Source organism: Pongo pygmaeus, chromosome 19, assembly GCF_028885625.2.
Source record: "Pongo pygmaeus isolate AG05252 chromosome 19, NHGRI_mPonPyg2-v2.0_pri, whole genome shotgun sequence".
Taxonomy (NCBI): domain Eukaryota; kingdom Metazoa; phylum Chordata; class Mammalia; order Primates; family Hominidae; genus Pongo; species Pongo pygmaeus.
In genome coordinates, this window is record NC_072392.2 from 19,911,747 (window position 1) to 19,931,199 (window position 19,453).

The following is a 19,453-nucleotide window of genomic DNA, read 5'->3' on the forward strand; positions in this document are numbered from 1 at the left end:
ATGATTGTGAGGCCTCACCAGCCAAGTGGAACAGTGAGTCCATAAAACATCTTTTGCATCATAAATTACCCAGTCCCGGGTATGTCTTTATCAGCATCATGAAAAAGGAGTAATACAGTAAATTGGTGCCAGGAGTGGGGTGCTGCTATAAAGATACCCAAAAATGTGAAAGTGATTTTGGACTTGGATAACAGCCTGAGTCTGGAACTGTTTGTAGGGCTCAGAAGAAGACAGGAAGATGTGGGAAAGTTTGGAACTTCCTAGAGACTGGCTGAATGGCTTTCACCAAAATGCTGATAATCATGTGGACAATAAAATCCAGGCTGAGATGATCTTAGATGGAGATAAGGAATTTGTTGGGAAATGAAGTAAAAGCAACTCTTGCTATGTTTTAGCAAAGAGATTGGTGGCATTTTGTCCCTGCCCTAGAAATTTGTGGAACCTTGAAGTTGAGGGAGATAATTGAGGGTGTCTGGCAGAAGAAATTTCTAAGCAACAAAGCATTCAAGAGGTAATTTGGGTGCTGTTAAAAGCACTCAGTTTTGAAACAGAAACAGGGGACAGAAGTCCAAAAAATTTGCAGCCTGACAATGCAATAGAAAATAAAAAAACCCATTTTCTGAGGAGAAATTCAAGCCAGCTGCAGAAATTTGCATAAATGACAAGCAGCCAAATGTTAATCACCAAGACAATGGGGAAAATGTCTCCAGGGCATGTCAAAGACCTTTGCAGCAGCCCCTCCCATCATGGGCCCAGAGGCCTAGGAGGAAAAAATGGGTCTGTGGGCTGGGCCTAGGGCCCCCCTGCTGTGTGCGGCCTAGGGACATCTCAGCCACTCTAGCCATGGACAAAAGAGACCAAGGTATGACTTGGGCCATGGCTTCAGAGGGTGCAAGCCCCAAGCCTTGGCAGCTTCCATGTGGTGTTGAGCCTGTGGGTACACAGAAGTCAAAAATTGAGGTTTGGGAACCTCTGCTTAGATTTCAGAGAATGTGCAGAAATGCCTGGATGTCCAGGCAGATGTTTGCTGTAGGGGTAGGGGCCTCATAGAGAACCTCTGCTAGGGCAGTGCAGAAGGGAAAGGTGAAGTTGAAGACCAAACACAGAGTCCCCACTGGGGCACTGCCTTAGTGGAGCTGTGAGAGCCACCATCTTCCAGACTCCAGAATGGTAGATTCACCAACAGCTTGCACTGTGCATCTAGAAAAGCCACAGAGACTCAACACCAGCCCATGAAAGCAGCCAGGAGCAAAGCTACATGGGTGGAGCTGCCCAAGACCATGAGAACGCACCTCTTGCATCAGTGTGACCTGGATGCAAGACATGGAGTCAAAGGAGATGGATTTGGTGCTTTAAGATTTGACTGCCCTGGCCGGGTGCAGTGGCTCACACCTGTAATTCCAGGACTTTGGGAGGCTGAGGCAGGTGGATCACGAGGTCAGGAGATTGAGACCATCCTGGCTAACACAGTGAAACCCCATCTCTACTAAAAATACAAAAAATTAGCCAGGTGTGGTGGTGGGCACCTGTAGTCCCAGCTACTCAGGAGGCTGAGGCAGGAGAATGGCATGAACCTGGGAGATGGAGCTTGCAGTGAGCCGAGATCGCACCACTGAACTCCAGCCTGGGTGACAGAGTGAGACTCCATCTCACAAAAAAAAAAAAAAAAAAAAAAGATTTTACTCCCCCCCTGGACTTCGGACTTGCATGGGGCCTTTAGCGCCTTCATTTTGACCAATTTCTCCCATTTGGAATGGTGTATTTATCCAATGCCTTTACCCCCTCTGTATCTAGGAAGTAACTAACTCACTTTTGATTTTGCAGGCTCATAGGTGGAAGGGACTTGCCTTGTCTCAGATGAGACTGGACTGTGGACATTTAAGTTAATGATGAAATGAGTTAAGACTTTGGGGGACTGTTGGGAAGGTATGATTGGTTTTCAAATGTGAGGACATGAGATTTGGGAGGGACTGGGGAAGAATGATATGGTTTGGCTGTGTCCCACCCAAATCTCATCTTGAGTTGTTGCTCCCAGAATTCCCACATGTTGTGGGAGGGACGTGGTAGGAGATAATGGAGTCATGGGGCCAGTTTTCCCCATACTGTTCTTGTAGTAGTGAATAAGTCTCACAAGATCTGATGGTTTTATAAGAGGCTTCCCCTTTGGCTTCCCTCTCATTCTCTCTCACCTGCTGCCATGTAAGATGTGCCTTTCGCCTTCCACCATTGTTGTGAGACCTCTCCAGCCACATGGAATTGTGAACCCATTAAACCTCTTTTCATCATAAATTACCCAGTCTCAGGCATGTCTTTATCAGCAGTGTGAAAATGGACTAATAGAAGGTGTATCATCTTTTATACCATATTTTTACTGTACCTTTTCTATGCTGAGATATATTTAGATACACTAACACTTTCCATTGTGTTATAACTGCCTACAGTATTCAGTATAGTAACATACTATATAGGTCTGTAGTCTAGGAGCTACAATATGTGACAGCTTAGGCTATATCCATATAGCCTAAGTGTTTAGTAGGCTAAACCATCTAGGTTTGTGTTAAGTGCCTCTATACTGTCCATGCAATGATGGAATAGCTTAGCAACACATTTCTCAGAACATATCCCCATTGTTAAATGATTCATGACTATTCTTGAAAGACAATATTAGTCATTGATAGCAGTCTGCCCTATCCTCTCAAAATCTTCTCTATCTCAACCCATTATTCACATATGTATGCATACATATATACACATATTTAGCTTCTTTATAATGAGGTACCACCTTACTTTCTTGACTCTAATAAAAGTAATTTTCTCTCTAATACATAGCCTATAATTTAAGAGTTAACCAATTTCTCCCTCATTCAACTTAAAAGGCAATGCTTTTTGATGAGTGTGACGTGAAGAACATAAGAAAAGCTATCACATATTGCCAGGAAGATATTTCTTACCTTTTTTCTGATAACAATAATACATTAAAAACTCAAAATTACCTAAAAATAGAAAATTTTTTGGACGAATTATGGTAAATCCATATGAAGAAATACTATGAAGTCATCAAAAAGCAACAAACATGAAATGGTCACAATATATTATGTGGATAAAACAGATTACAAGGCTGCATGGCTTGATCCCAACATTGTTAACAAGTATGAAAAAAAGACAGAGATCAATTGATTGGGCAATCTGTGAGCCAGAACTTTCAAAAACTGTTTTTTGAGAAGTACTATTGATATGTACAAAATAAGATGGTAGGCAGGACACTGGGTCCATATTTTCTTCTTTCTTTAAGTAATGAAAATTTGGCGGGGAACAGTGGTTCACGTCTGTAATCCCAGCACTTTGGGAAGCCAAGGTGAGTGAACTGCTTGAGGACAGAAATTGGAGACTAGCCGGGCCAACGTGGTGAAACCCCATCTCTACACTTAAAAATTACAAAAATTAGCTGGGCGTGGTGGTGTGTGCCTGTTGTCCCAGCTACTCTGGAGGCTGAGGCACAAGAATTCTTTGAACCCAGGAGGTGGAAATTGCAGGGGGCCCAGACCACGCCACTGCACTCCAGCCTGAGTGACAAAGTGAAACTCTGTCTCAAAACAAAAAAATTAAAATTAAAATTAAAATTAAAAAAATAATCACTCCTGCCAGACCCAACTCTCTTGCAGGTAACAATAAACTCTAGACCAAAACTAAAACAAAACAAGCAAATAAAAATCCTTTAAGCAAGGAAGAGTAAAGAAAAGTAATACAGATCCGGCCAGCAGTTGACTCTTGGGAAAAAGGTAATGGCACAAAGTGAGTTATCTGTTTTTAATGACTTTTAGCCTGAGTACACATCAAAGTTGGCACCACACAGGTTATGTAAAGCTCCAATAGAAAACTCAGTCTTTCTGGCCTGAAGAACCACAGGGTAGAGTTCAGGGAAATCAGAGCTGCAGAAAAGTAAGGTGGGGATTCCTGGAAAGGAGAGATTCCCAAATTCTGTAAATAAAGCCTGTTCAAATATCTGGCTGATCTCTGAACTACCACCCAAGACAAAATTTGTAGTTTAAGTCCAACCAACTTACTTGTCTGGCAGAAGGGAGGAAGAAAGAAAGGAAAGAAAGGGAGAGAGTTGTGTTAGGCTGTTTGCATCTTATTATAAATGAATACTTGAAGCTGGGTAATTTATAAAAAAATGTGGTTTCATTTGCTCACAGTTTTGCAGAGTGCACAGGAAGCATAGTGCCAGCATCTGCTTCTCGTAAGGGCCTCAGGAAGCTTACACTCATGGCCAGAGTCAAAGGGGGAGCAGGCACATCACCTGGTCACAGCAGGAGCAAGAGATGCACAGCAGAGGTGCCATGCTCTTTTAAACAAGCAGATCTCACAGGAACTCAGAGCGAGAAACTCACTTTGAATCAAGATGATGGTGCTAAGCCATTCATGAGGGATCTGCCCCGTGATCCAATCACCTCCCATCAGGCCCCACCTCCAACATTGGGAATCACATGAGATATAGAGGGGACAAACATCCAAACCATATCAGGAAGGAAAGGAGAAAGGGAAGGAGGAAGGGAGGGAGGAAAGAAGAGAGGGAGGGAGGAAGGAACCTTCTCAGAGGAATGTAACTGAACCTAGAGTCTCCACAGCGTAACATTCAATATTTTTTATACTGATACCAAGAATCCAACCCCAAATTACTCCAAAGAAACAAGAAAATGTGATCCCTTTTCAAGAAGAAAGACAATCCACAGAATTCAAACCCAGATCCCAGATGCTGAAATTAGCAGAAAAAGATTTTAAAGCTCACATACATGAAAGAAAATCGGTTTACAATAATGTAAAAATCAGAAATTGCAGTAGAGGAAAACTATAACAACGAACTGTAAACTCTAGAACTAAAAAAATGCAATGTCTAAATAAAAAATTCATCGATAGGCTTAACTGCAGAATGAAGATAACAGAAGAAGAGACAGTGAACTTGAAAAAAGATCAATATTATTGACTCTAAAGAAGAGAGAAAAAAGATACTAGAAAAAAACAGTCTCAGAGACCCACAGAACCATATCAAAAGGTCCAACATATACCTATTTCCCTGATTGGAATCCCAGAAGAAGAAAAGAGAGGGGATAAGACAAAACATATTTGGACAAATACTGTAGATCTTCATAGAGATTTGTATTATACCACCATACGTTTGTCAATATTTAATAAATATACACTTAAAATTCACAAATATACACAAAATTCAACAAACATTCACTTGCAGAGCTCATTGTGCATAAAATTGATGTCAGAAGAAAACTGTAAAGAGATTGTTGAAGTCCAGTAAATGATGTATATGTTTAAGTATTTAGAAGGAAATATTTATTGGTGTCTTCAATTTACTCTGAAATTCATTCCCCCCAAAAGGAGGATTAATAATGGATAGAAGAATGCATTGGAGGATGGATATTTGATAAAGCAAGTGTAGTAAGTAATGTTAATGGCAGAATCCATGTGGAAGACATACGGGTATTTGCTATTAAGTGTTTTACTTTCCTGGATGTTTGAAATATTTCTTTTCCTTTTTTTTTTTTTTTTTTTTGAGACGCATTCTCACTCTGTCACCCAGGCTGGAGTGCAGTGGCGTGATCTCAGCTCACTGCAACCTCCACCTCCTGGGTTCATGCAATTCTCCTGCCTCAGCCTTCTGAGTAGCTGGGATTATAGGCACCCACCACCACGCCCAGCTAATTTTTGTATTTTTAGTAGAGATGGGGTTTCCCCATGTTGGTCAGGCTGGTCTCAAACCCCTGACCTCATAATCCACCTGCCTCAGCCTCCCAAAGTGTTGGGATTACAGGTGTAAGCCACCGCACCTGACCTGAAATTTTTCTAATAAAATTTTGAGGGGAAAAAAGCCATTGTGGCTTATGGTGTTTCAATGGGCTAAGACAAATTGTTCTTTAAAAAACAAGAACTACATGTTGTTTCATCTTCTCTCTATTAATCCTTTGGCTTCATCAGCCAAATTCAGCCAATGGATCTACCTTATTCAAGTAACTATTTAGACTGGGAAGTATAGACTGGTGGAGAAAGCAGGGAAGGAAAAGGACTACTTGATTGTTTCCCTATTTTTCATTGCACCAAATATTAGAAAATAATAGATAAGAGACATGTTTTCTATGTTTACTAATGAAATACAAAATAATTCCTTTCTCTTTCATTCTAGATATGTGAAAGATAACTGAGGTATTATTATTACAGTTATCCCTCAGTATATGTGGGGGATTGGTTCCAGGACCCTCCTTGGATACCAAAATCCATAAATACTCAAGTCCCTTATATAAATGGTGTAATATTTGCATATAACCTACACACATCCTCCCATATGCTTTAAATCATCTCTTGATTACTTATAATACCTAATACAATGTAAATCGTATTGAGATAGTTGTTGTATTGTATCATTCAGGAAAAAATGCAAAGAAAAAAGGCTGTACATGTACAGTACAACCATCATTTTTTTCTGAATATTTTTGATCTGCAGTTGGTTAAATCTACAGATGTGGAACCCATGGATATGGATGGCCAATTATATATTATTTCTTTAAAAAAGTCCAAATTGGCCGGGTGCAGTGGCTCACACCTGTAATCCCAGCACTTTGGAAGGCCAAGGCAGGCAGATCATGAGGTCAAGAGATCGAGACCATTCTGACCAACATGGTGAAACCCCATCTCTACTGAAACTATAAAAATTAGCTAGGCCTGGTGGTGCATGCCTGTAGTCCCAGCTACTTGGGAGGTTGAGGCAGGATAATCACTTGAACCTGGGAGGCGGAGGTTGCAGTGAGCCGAGTTTGCCCCACTGCACTCCAGCCTGGTGACAGAACAAGACTCTGTCTCAAAAAAAAAAAAAAAAAAGATATAAAAGAGAAAGTAACAGCATTTAAATGCTACATATTGATTTTTAAATGCTTTTTTTTGTTTGCCTTAAAGTTCTTCCAGAGGTGAAGGAGTTCCTTTGTGTCCTGGGTTGAATATAAAATAACTTAAACTTTGGCACCACCAGTGGTACTTCTTTGCCATCAGATGGTAATTTGGAAAGCAAATGATCTCCAGTACAGCCAACCTGAGGCTTTACAGAAAGGAAGTCAATGGAGGTGCAGAGATAGTAGCATTCTATTTGGAACAGTTGCTTTAAAAGCTCTTTTCACAGAAACTGCACATAAAAGAAAAAGGTCACAAATATAGATTAAATATAATAATCTATACCTAGCATACTTTTATATTTAATCATTTAAGAAGAAATTCCTGACACATAAACTACTCTTGGGTCCTAACAAACACTTCTGGGATCTACATTAATTGTGTCCAGACAATGTTTGAGCAACTAATACATTATTGCCAAAGTGCATTAACTTATATCATAATGGCAAAAGCAGCTTTAAATGGTCTTATTCCCACAAGAATTCATAGATGGAAAACAATTTTATTTTGTAGTTAGTTACACAGTGCTTTCAAGAAAAAAATCTAGTCATTTAAAAGTACTGTCAACAAAAGCAATTCTTGTCAGTACTACTGGTTAATATCAATTTTAATTACATATAGCAACAATACAAAGAAACGAAAGGTCTCCAAGTCTATAAAAAACCTCAACCAAATCACAAAATAAAATGCACACTCATCCCAGATATACTTTATAATACCATTTCTCCCAGTCATAGCTTCTATGACCCATTTTATTCATTCTCTAGATCGTATGTGATTCCTAAGCTTCATGACTTAAGATGGGAGGTAAGTTACTCTTTACATTATTTAATACTATCTGTAGACTGGATGAAAGTACAACTACTATTGTGTAGAAATTTATGAAATGTTTTAATGTAAAAAAGAATCCTTCCAACTCATATACACTAGGAAGTTCTGCTTTAGGTTAAGAAATAAAAGAAAGAGGCCCGGTGCAGTGGCTCATGCCTGTAATCCCAGCACTTTGGGAAGCCAAGGCAGGAGGATCACTTGAGGTCAGGAGTTTGAGACCAGCCTGGCCAAGATGGTGAAACCCTATCTCTACTAAAAATACAAAAATTAGCCAAGTGTGGTGGCAGGCACCTGTAATCCCAGCCACTCAGGAGACTGAGGTAGGAGAATCACTTGAACCTGGGAGGCAGAGGTTGCAGTGAGCCAAGATTGCACCATTGCACTCTAGCCTGGGTGACAGAGGGAGACTCCATCTAAAAATAAAAAAATTTAAAAAAAAGATAAGATTCTAAGCTAACTGATATGCTAGGTAGCTTGATTTAGCCATTCTACAATGTATGTCTGTGGCTATATACATACATACAGATTCAGCTATTCTACAATGCGTGTCTGTGTGTGTATATATGTACAATGTGGTACACCACAAATACATACAATTTATCAATTAAGTTTTTTAATTCCAAAGTTTTTTTGACTAATACACAACCCAACCACAAGTTTAAGAGCATTCTAATTAGATGTCCTTTCCAACACCTGATTTTGTCAGTCTTTCTTTTATATATTCTGGTTAGTGGGTAATGTTATTACATTTTCATTGATTTTGGTCTTCTAATTATTAAAATGCCTGAGACCATTTTCATATATGTTTATTGAAAATGTATACAATCAGGCTGGGCACAGTGGCTCATGCTTGCCATCCCAGCACTTTGGGAGGCCAAGGCGAGTGGATCACTTGAGGTCAGGAGTTTGAGACTAGCCTGGCTAACATCATGAAACCCCATCTCTACTAAAAATACAAAAAAATTAGCCGGGCTTGCTGGTGGGAGCCTGTAATCCCAGCTACTCAGGAGGCTGAGGTGGGAGAATCTCTTGAAGCCTGGAGTTGGATGTTGCAGTGAGCCAAGAACTTACCATTGCACTCCAGCCTGGGCGACAAGAGCAAAGCTCCCTCTCAAAAAAAAAAAAAAAAAAAAAGTAGCTACTTGGTTGAAAGGCTGAGGTGGGAGAATGGCTTGAACCCGGGAGGCGGATGTTGCAGTGAGCCAAGAACGCACCACTGCTCCAGGCTGGGTGCAAGAGTGAAACTTCATCACAAAAAACCAAGCCAAAACAAAACAAAACAAAAAAGAAAATGTATATAATCATATTTTCAGGGATCTGTGCAATTTTTTTTTTTTTTTTTTTTTTTGAGACAGAATCAAGTAGCTCTGTTGCCAGGCTGGAGTGCAGTGGGGCGATCTGGGCTCACTGCAACCTCCACCTCCCAGGTTCAAGCAATTCTCTTGCCTCAGCCTCCCGAATAGCTGGGATTACAGGCATGTGCCCCCATGCCAAGCTAATATTTTTTGTTTGTTTGTTTGTTTGTTTGTTTTTGAGATGGAGTCTCGCTCTGTCGCCCAGGCTGGAGTGCAGTAGCATGATCTCGGCTCAGTCCAAGCTCCGCTTCCCAGGTTCATATGACTCTCTTGCCTCAGCCTCATGAGTAGCTGGGACTATAGGGGCCCACCACCATGCCCAGCTAAATTGTTTCTATTTTCAGTAGAGACGGGGTTTCTCCATGTTGGCCAGGATGGTCTTGATCTCCTGACCTCATGATCCGCCCACCTTGGCCTCCCAAAATGCTGGGATTACAGGCACGAGCCACCATGCCCAGCCAAGACTATTCTTTAATTCCCAAGGCCAGCCACTGTGGTTTCAGCATGTGCCACATCCTGTGCTCGGGTTGATGCCCCACATTCCCATGGTTATCCAAAAGAGGCCCTCAGACTCACAGTGGCCATTATTAATACTCTGAGGTTCAGCAGCAGTGGCACCTGAAAATCTACAAGCATCAGAAGAAACAAGTGCTGCAGAGAGGAACCACAACCATCACAAACCTGGAAGGCTCGGTTGGCCACCCCCTGGATCCCATCGGCTGCCTCTTTCTAACTTTGACTGAGACCTGCCTCCTGAATGATGACGGCTATCTAGATATGAATGAAAGCAGACCCCCTGTGTACCAACATGTACCTGTGGCTGTAAGCTCCCCAAACAGCAGTGAGTCCTACTTGTCATTGTCCCTGGAGGCTGCATCCATGGGCCTGGGTCACAGAGGGTAATGCCTGAAGTCTCCTATGCACAGGACAAGTTGTGCCGTAATGAGGAACAGCTCCTCAGCCAACTCCAAGAACAGCAATTGGATGATGACCCAGTGCAAACATTCCAAAAATAGTGCATCTTGCTGCTGGAAGGGGGCCCTTTCAGGGATCTGGGAGAAGTCATCCACCGAGAGAGTGTTTCCATGCATATCTCTGCCAAGTATTTGTTCTCAGCTCTGCTGTCTCACGATCCAGACCCCACCTGTAAATTAGGCTTACGTGTCATAAGGTTACCTGTTTTAGAAAATTCATGTTGTGCAGGTGACATGTCCCTCACTCACCATATGGTGTCTCTGGTGCCCAGCCATTATCCTCCCTGGTTCACGCTTGGACACTTGGAATCACAGCGGTGGGAACTGGCCTCCACCGTGCTGACTGCTGCCAAAGGAGACACTTTGAGGCTCTTAACAATTCTGGGAGCAATGCAGAAGCACATTCATTCTTCCCCCCTCATCTTCAAAGTGGCCCAAAATGCGTTCAAGATTGCTGCTCCCACTAACAGTAGTACTGACAGCACCCTGCTCAACGTGGCCCTGGAAGCTGGGTTACAGGTGATGAGATGACCTTATCATCCCTTAACTGGAGACGCGGAGAGATGGTACGATGGTTGGTGACCTGTGCTTCAGAAATGAGTATAGCCCACCTCCCTCTACCCCCACAGGAAAGGAGTTTCTATACTCTACTCTTGGGACAGGACAACGAATCCTTGGAGCTCTCATATTCCTATTCCTGATGGCCTAAGAAAGGATGGGGCTGCTGGTGGGAGAAGATGGCCTCTGTTCAGCCAGCCCAAGTTCTGTCCTCACTGCTTAAACCAACCATATGCTGATGTCAGCAGCACTTTGACCCTCTCATCAGAGACAAGTCTAAGGGAATGAATTTTCAGCTGCCAATGCTCAAGTGTGCCCTTGGGAGGTAGTGGGCCTGGTGGTTTGGTCCCCGTCCCTGTCCATGCTTGTGAGAAACCCCAGACAGCTTGGAGGCTCAGGACTGTTTCTAAAGCCCAAAGCCCCAGCACAAGATTCTACCCTGAGAGGCCCCAGTTCAGCTAGAACCCCTGGCAGATCTGCAACCCTGGCCTCGGGGCAAGCAAACCTCAGACTCTACTGCTCCATCCTTGTGAGGGGCTAAGAGCACCTGCAGAAACCTTCAACCCTCTGACCTGGGGAAGGAAGAGATAGGAAGAGACCCTAAACAAGGTTTGGCCATCTGGGAGGCTTCCCTTTCCCTGGTTTGCCTCAGATCATCTCAAGGTTGCCGAGGAGGAGGGAGAACTTATCTCTGTAGGCCAAGTTCAAACCCCACATGGTAATCTGGGCCGACCTGAATCAGGACCCAGATGGCCACGGCTGACCTCAGGCTCTCCCTGACAGGTGTGCGGGCCCCAGGGAGCATCTTGCAGAGCTGGTACACACTCTTCACCCATACTGAGGCTGCTAGTATTGTAGCTGCCACAGCCATATCCCACACCACTATCCTGTGCCTCAGTCTTGACTATCCACAGCGGGAGGAACTGGCTAGCTGTGCTTGCACACTGGCCCTGCAGTGTGCTATGAAGCATCCACAGAGCTGTGCCCTGTCAGCCCTTACACTCTGTGAGAAAGACCACATTGCCTTTGAGGCAGCCTGCCAGATTGCCACTGAGGCTGCTGCCGGTGGCATGACCCATTCACAGCTGTTCACCATTGCCTGCTATGTGGAGCTCCGTGGCTATGTGCTCCATGCCTTCAAGCTGGCCTCATTGGCCATGAGCCATCTTAACCTGGCTCATAACCAGGATACCCACCCAGCCATCAATGATGTGCTCTGGGTTTGTGCCCTCAGCCACTCTCTGGGCAAGAATGAGCTGGCAGTTCTCATCCCCCTGGTGATGAAGAGTGTGCACATTGCCATGGTGCTTTCAGATATCCTGTGTGCAAGGCTGCAAGGTGACTGCACCTGGCCTGGCCAGCACCTCAGGCCGCCGCAGCTCTGGAAAGCTCATCTCCACTGACAGAGCTCCATGGCACCAGTTGCTGATGCAATGCTTACATCAACACCACACACTACACCTAACACACATTAGCCATTGCCAGTATGGACAGTTCATTGAGTTTCTAAGCAAGGCTCGGGAGACCCCCCTGCTGCCCTAGGATGGCTACCTGCAATTTGCCCTGTTCATCAACAACCACAAACAGATCTACAAAGGCAAGAAAAAGCTGATGCTGCTGGTTCGAGAGCCCTTTGGCTGAGAAAGCAGATAGCTCACTGGCCCAGCAGCCTGGGTCCCCAGGTAGTATCAGGTCAGGCCAAAAACACTGAAACATTTGTCCACACTGAGAGGACTCTGAGCACCTGTGGCTGAGGCCAAAGGACCACGGGGCTAAGGATGGGGGAGTCCAACTCTAGTCGATATGCATACCTTTGCAAGCTTCTCACTACAGCCCACTGCTGATGGAGGAAGTGGGCCCTGCAAATCGACCAGAAACCTCCACAATATGCCACCTTCTGCCCCATGTCCTGCGTGTCCTGGGCATTGGCCCTGTCTCCACTGGCAAACACAGAACACTGTTCCATCTCAGAGATTGCTTAACCAGAGAAATAGATGCATTTATGATACTGTAAATACTATAGTATATGTGTTGCCAATTAATCTAAAGTCATAAGTATTTATAATTCTGGTTCTGATTTGATGGGCGCTTGAGGTAGCTGTGGGTGGGAGGATATGCTTATTGTCTGAGGAGACTCACAACCATTTCTCAGGTTTCCCTTGCAGAGTGTATGCCATTACCAGTGGGATAGTGGGGGTGCCAAGGAGAAAAATGGCCAGTTAGAAAAAATCCCAAGATTAGTCTATGCAGAATCTCTCACCTACAGACAGGACATTAATAGCCCAGTGGTGGGTGAGTGGCAGAGGCCAGGACTGGACTCAGACTTTTGCTTCACAAAGCTGTGAGGACTCTGAAGCTCCTGCCCCTGCCTCACACAGCCTCGCCAGGAGTCTGCTGAGCACCTTTGAAACAACTGCAGGGAAAAGATGAAGGTCTGGGAAGCCACGGAGCTCACAATATTCATCGACACTGGTCACCTTTGTGTTAGAGAGTGTGTGTATCTGTATGACTGAGTACATGTGTCTATGTGCATAGATATATCTGCGCATGCCTGTCTGTATGTGCACATTATATGTTGATGTGTATGTATGTCAGTTCTATGGCTGTGTACCTGTGTGGATACGTGCACACTGGACTGTGGGTCTCTGTGTGAGGATGTAACATTTGTGTACATGTGAGGGTGCATATCTATGTGTAAATGCTGTCATGTTTTGCATGTTTAGTGTGTGTGTATCTGGGCACACATGAGTGCATGTGTAGAAATATGTGTCTGTGTGTATGCTTGCTCTCCATGCATCTGTGATTTTATATGTGTAACTGAGCGTATTTCTACATGTAGGGATGACTGCATGTTCATCTTTGAGGATCTGCATGAATGTGTCCTTTTTGCGAGGTTTCTCTTCGCAGTCGTCTTCAATCTCTCTCACTAGTTAAATGTTTGTTCCCCATCTCTGTGCCTCCTCTATTCATTCTCTCTCACCAAATGAGCTTCTAAGCACCGGTCTCCCTCTGCCATCAGATTGGATGCTTTCACTGCACAGTTCCCTTCTCACCCCATACTTGCTTTCTTCCCCTGCCTTTCTACCTCAAGCTTCCTCTGCCTGCTTTTGTCACAGTCCAATGCTTGCTGACTTGGAGGCTAGGGCTGGTCTGCACTTAGCCTCTCCCTTCCTAATTTCTAGCCCTAGTGAGCAGCCCTGTCTTAGCCCTGGCTGCCCTCCACAGTGTATCGTCATGTTCCTGCTACCTTCCCGACCCCTATGCTCAGCCTGGAATTGTTGGAGGAGACAGCAAGGACATTCAGAAGAGTCAGTTGGTTACCAGTGCCTTCGTGTTTACTCTTTTATGTGTTAGATCCTGAGTTGGGGGTGGAGTTTGATAAAGAAGTGGTGGTATAGCTAGAATGCGAAATAAGAACTTCCCCATCTGCTTTACTTTTTCTTTTGTTGACAAACTGTCACCTTTTCTACTCCAAACTGACCAAGAAGTTGTATTTGCCATTCATGGCTACTCAAGTCCTACTGCCCAGCCAAGAGCCCCTACAATGTCTCAGCCCATTGGGTTGGTTAAAGAGAGAGAGAAGTGAGAGAGAGAGGTCACTCTCATTTTTGTATCACAATTGCCCTTCTTTTTAGCAAATGTGTGAACTCACAGTGCTTTTCTATGAATAAACCATGGATCACATGAAAGATCATTTTTCTTAAAGAAAACAAAAATTGTCTAAATTTTTGTTTAGACAATTTTGTTTAGACAATCCCCAGAGGGGACCAGCAAATACTTAATAGAAGATTATAGATTTCCTGTGAGTGCATATGGCTCGGGGTGACCTGATTCTGTAGAGCAAATGTTATTGTCCTCCTCAAATTCATGTGTTGAATTCTATGTGATAGTATTTGGGGGTGGGGCCTTGGAAGGTGATAAAGTTCATGAAGGCAGGGACCTCATGAATGGAATTGGTGCCCCTATCAAGGGGACCGCAGAGAGCTCCCTCATCCCTTCTGTCACTGTAAACACACAGTAAAAAAATGGCTGTCTCTGAACCAGGAAACCAGCCCTCTGCAGACACGGAATCTGCTGACCATTTGACCTTGGATTTTACCATCTACAGAACTGTGAGAAATCAATTTTCTGTGCTACCTAGTCTATGGCATTCTGTTTTGACACCCAGATTAGCTAAAGTACCAGCATGTCAACTTGCACACATAATTCTTGGAAACTCTGATGCCAAATCCTTGATGGCAAAAGGTGATTGATCTGCTGGAGACATGAGCCTACATCTTCCCTCTTTCCACAATAAACCAGAGAGTCAAAACAGGCAAGAGTGGGTCAAGGTCTTCTAAAAGCCATACCTGAAAAGTTTCCAATAACAGTTGACTCGATGGTAATTCAGTCACACAAACAACCACAACAAAAGACACAACTATCAGAGATTTTCAGGATAGCCTCAAAAACACCATCTAATATTAGGGAGTTCAAAAAGGTGAGAAGTTTCAGAAATCAAACTTTATTTATATTTCATTTCATAAACTTGTAATTCTAACACTATTAATAAATGGTAGGGCAGGTGGTGGCATGGAGAGCCTGGGGCACAACAGCTGTCTTTAAAAGCTTTCCTTGTTGTACCCTTTGGAGCCACCTCCTGGTCCCCCAACCCCTGCCCACCTGTTAAGAGCCCGTTCGGGGCAGCACATTAGGGGCAAACAGCCTGGATGCCCAGTTGCAGACACGCATCCATGCCTGGCAGAGGAGATTGCATCTGAGAGCAGGAGGAGCTACTGGAACTCTTCTTCCCAGCCTTCTTTTAATGCTTTTGAGCACCTTCTGCTCAAGGATATATCCCAGCAGTATTAGCACAACAAACAGGCCCTGCAGCAGCAGGGCTGTGATTCTAATGAATGAGAGAAGCTCCTTTCCAGCAACGTACAGTCGTCCAGTTTGAATGCCCTGGTCCCCACCTCCATGTTTGCCACCATGCCCAGGATGAGGGGCAGCATGGGAGCTGCTGGCTGAAGCTGTGCTAGTCACCCCTTCCCTCCCACTTCTCTCTCCACCCACGCTTTCAGCTCCAGGGTTAAGGCCAGTGGCTACAGTAGGTGCCATGATTTCAGGCAGATCCTCCTTGATCTGGTCCTTGGCTGGAGCTCCCTCCAGCTCCAGCACTCTCTCTGGAGGGGGCTCTTCCCATGCTGGCTCTGGCTCTACAGCTGGTGCCGCAGGTGTTGCTATTTCTGCATATTGACCAGGAGCTGAAAATGGAGAAAGGGTCACCAGCATCAGTCACTTTCCACTGGAATTTCCAAACACAGAGACAACCTCACTGAATTCAAAGGAATTCCAGCCCAAAAGCACCACCCCTGCAAAGTCTTCCAGGCTGCAGCCACCTCACCATCTGTCTGTGCCTCCATGGGCTCCTGAATCTCCTCCTGGACAGGGACAATGTGCAGATGCAGCCCCGATGGGATCTCTGGTGTGGCCTGGCCTGCTAGGACCTGCCCCGGGCTGCCCCGTGGTACCTGGGTGCGCCTTCTTACAAAGGGCCACAGGCGTCTGGGGTGAGGGATGATCCTTCTTTGGCATCGTCGGAAAAGGCTGTCACTCCTGCCATTCCTGAAGCAGCAACCTCTCGAAGTGGGGAGGCAACATGAGAACATCTTGCTCTCTTGAGCGTCTCCCACCAAGTGAGCTGGTTACGGCACTGACTCTAGGATATGGGCACCTGGTTACCAGAGTTCTAAGTTCTGTTCGTGTGTGTCATCATCAAGGAAGTGAGGTCGCTTCTTTAAGGTTCTGTCCCCTCGGCCCCCTCCTTCCTTAAGACCTACTCAGGACTCCACTGGGCTGCTGACTGCTCACCCTCCCCCCAGGTCAACTCCTTACCTGTCCACAGTTATGTCCACCCAGGGCCTGTTTGGACACCTGTGCCTGATGTTCACCAGGGGCCGGATGTCCTCAGGCCTGATGTCCACCTAGGGCCTGATGTCTGCCTTGGGCCTATGTCCCTCTGGGGGCCTTGTGTTCACCTGGGGACTGTATCCAGCTGGGGCCTGATGGCCTACCAGGTCTTGTTGTTCACCTAAGGCCTTGTGTCCACCTGGGGACTGGTGATCACCTGGGGCCTGGGTGTCCACTTAAGGCCGGATGTGCACCTAAGCCCTGAGTTTTCACCTGGGCCTGATGATCACCTGGGGACTGGGTGTGTACCTTGGGTCTTTTCCCTTTTCCTGAGCAGGGCTTGCAGTTTCCAAACCAGACACAATCTCCCAGTTGGAGAAAGAAAAAGGATCCTAGATGATAGTGAGACAAATTTCAGGAAACTCCATCCAAATAAGTAAATGAGAATGAGGATATAGGATTCATTGTAAGTAACATTTTCAGTTGGTGTTCCAAAGTTATCTTTTGCCTGGGTACAGTGGCTCACATCTGTAATCCCACCTGTTTGGGAACCCAAGGTGGGAGGATCACTAGAGGCCAACAGTTTGAGACCAGCTTGGGCAATATAGTGAGACCCCATCTCCTAAAAAAAAATTAAAAAATTTACCAGGCATGGTGGCATGTGCCTGCAGTCCCAGCTATTCAGGAGGCTGAGGTGGGAGGATCGCTTCAACCCAGGAGTTCAAGGCTGCAGTGGGTGAGGATCACAACACTGAATTCCAGCCTAGCTGACAGAATGAGACCCTGTCTCTCTAAAAAACAAGCAAGCAAACAAACCAAACACCACAAACAAATGGAACCCCTCTTAGCAAAATACTTGCATGAGGTAATAAAAGGTAAGCACCAAATGCCTACAACAAACATATGTCATGATGAAATATTAAATGCTTCCCATAGAATTAGGTTCAAGACAAGATTCCATCCACCATCACATTTCAATTCCACATTGCACAATGTAAAGGGGCTTGCCCAAGGTCATAACATTGCTCACTGGGTAAGTCAAGAGAACCCAGTACAGCACTTTAGATCCTTCATTTTAGTTTTGTTCTAAAACTGCTCCTGTTATCCTTCGAACATGAGTCTCTTAAGTATTATCATTTGAATTCATGTATATTAGTTCATTTTCACACTGCTCTAAAGAATGCCTGAGACTGGGTAATTTATAAGCAAAAGAGGTTTAATTGGCTCAGAGTTCTGCATGGCTGCGAAGGCCTCAGGGAACTTACAATCATGATGGAAGGCAAAGCGGAAGCAGGCAATTTCTTCACAAGACAGCAGGAGACAGGGGAGAGCAGGGGAAACTGTGACTTATAAAATCATCAGACCTCATGAAAACTCACTCACTATCATGAGAACAGCATGGGGCAAACCGCCCCCATGATCCAATCACCTCCCACCAGGTCCCTCCCTTGACACATGGGGATTAAAATTCAAGATGAGATTTAGGTGGGGACACAGAGCCAAACCATATCATTCTGCTGCTGGCCCCTCCCAAATCTCATGCCCGTTACACATTTCAAAACCAATTATGCCTTCCCAACAGTCCCCCAAAGTCTTAACTCATTCCAGCATTAACCCAAAAGTCCAAGTTCAAAGTCTCATCTGAGACAAGGCAAGTCCCTTCCACCTATGAGCCTGTGAAATCAAAAGCAAGTTAGTGACTTCCAAGATACAATGCAGGTATAGGCATTGGGTAAATGTTCCCATTCCAAATGGGAGAAATTGGCCAAAACAAAGGGGCCAACGGGCCTCATGCAAGTCCCGAATCTGGTAGGGGAGTCATTAAATCTTAAAGCTCCAACATGATCTCCTTTGACTTCATATCTCACATCCAGGGCATTCTGATGTGCACTCCCAAGGCCCTGGGCAGCTCTGCCCCTGTGGCACTGCTGGGTATAGCCCCTTTGGCTGTTTTTACAGGCTGGCATTGAGTGCCTGCAGCTTTTCCAGGGACATGGTACAGCTGTTGATGGATCTACCATTCGGGAGTCTGGAGGATGGTGGCCCTCTTCTCACAGCTCTGCTAGGCAGTGCCCCTGTGGGGACCCTGTATGGGGGCTCCAACCCCACATTTCACTTCTACCCTGCCCTAGCAGAGGTTCTCCATGAGGACTCTGCCCTTGCGGCAGACACAAAATTATATATATTATTATAGTTGATATTCTGAGGTAGAGATACAATAAGCTATCAGTTTGATTAGGAGGTCTGGGTTTTGCTTATCTATGGTAATGTAAAAAGGCAGGAAGATTAGTATGTTACAAGTTCACTGCAATTACAAATCAGTTTCTGTGCATATAAGAAAGCAGAAAATCAGAGACCTAAGGTCTTGATAGATATGAAAGCAACCCTATGTGATATCATGCCCACATCCTTGCCTCAAACGCTCACCTAAAATTACTAGTGAGGACTTTTTTGTCCTGCTGTTAGTATTTGATAATTCTAGCTAGCATGCACTAAGATATGGATATATGAATAATAACTTGATTTTATAATATTAATAACAGCTTAATTTTAAACATATATAGTGCCTTGTACTCTACAGAAAATGTACACTTTCCTTTTTTCTCTAAATTAGGTTTAATTTATTTCAGAAGTTTCTAGATTTTATTGTCTCTATTTACCCAAAGCTACAAGAAGAGTCAAATTCATATCTTTAAATGCTTTCATTATCAATCAAGAAAGAACAAAGTGAAATGAACAAAGAATTTTACTCAAGAAACTAGTGAGAAATCAAAGAAATGTCCAAAAAGTAGGATACAAGAATTAATCAAAACAGATTAACAGTGGAATAAATAAATGAATCCAACTGGTTCTTTGTAATGGAATGTGGAAAGACATATTCTATTCTTCTGG

At 44.3% G+C, this 19,453-nt stretch overlaps 1 protein-coding gene and 1 pseudogene across 2 annotated transcripts; one reads left to right on the top strand and one right to left on the bottom strand.

Annotated features, from left to right (window-relative positions):
* Window positions 1–12,310, top strand: LOC129016788 (zinc finger SWIM domain-containing protein 5-like; annotated as a pseudogene).
* A 2,841-nt stretch (window positions 12,311–15,151) lies between these two features.
* On the bottom strand, window positions 15,152–17,354 carry LOC129017732 (CMT1A duplicated region transcript 15 protein-like protein). 2 transcript variants are annotated; one of them, XM_054458411.1, is made up of 4 exons: window positions 17,208–17,354; window positions 16,871–16,953; window positions 16,056–16,291; window positions 15,158–15,915 (listed from the first exon to the last, which is right to left on the bottom strand). In XM_054458411.1, the coding sequence occupies exons 1-4, from the start codon at window positions 17,220–17,222 to the stop codon at window positions 15,335–15,337; spliced, it is 915 nt and encodes a 304-aa protein (XP_054314386.1). In that variant the 5' UTR covers window positions 17,223–17,354; the 3' UTR covers window positions 15,158–15,334. The 2 variants fall into 2 exon arrangements, with proteins under 2 accessions (XP_054314387.1, XP_054314386.1); XM_054458412.2 differs by lacking the exon at window positions 17,208–17,354 and having other exon boundaries at window positions 15,152–15,915; window positions 16,056–17,081.
* Window positions 17,355–19,453: the final 2,099 nt, after the last annotated feature.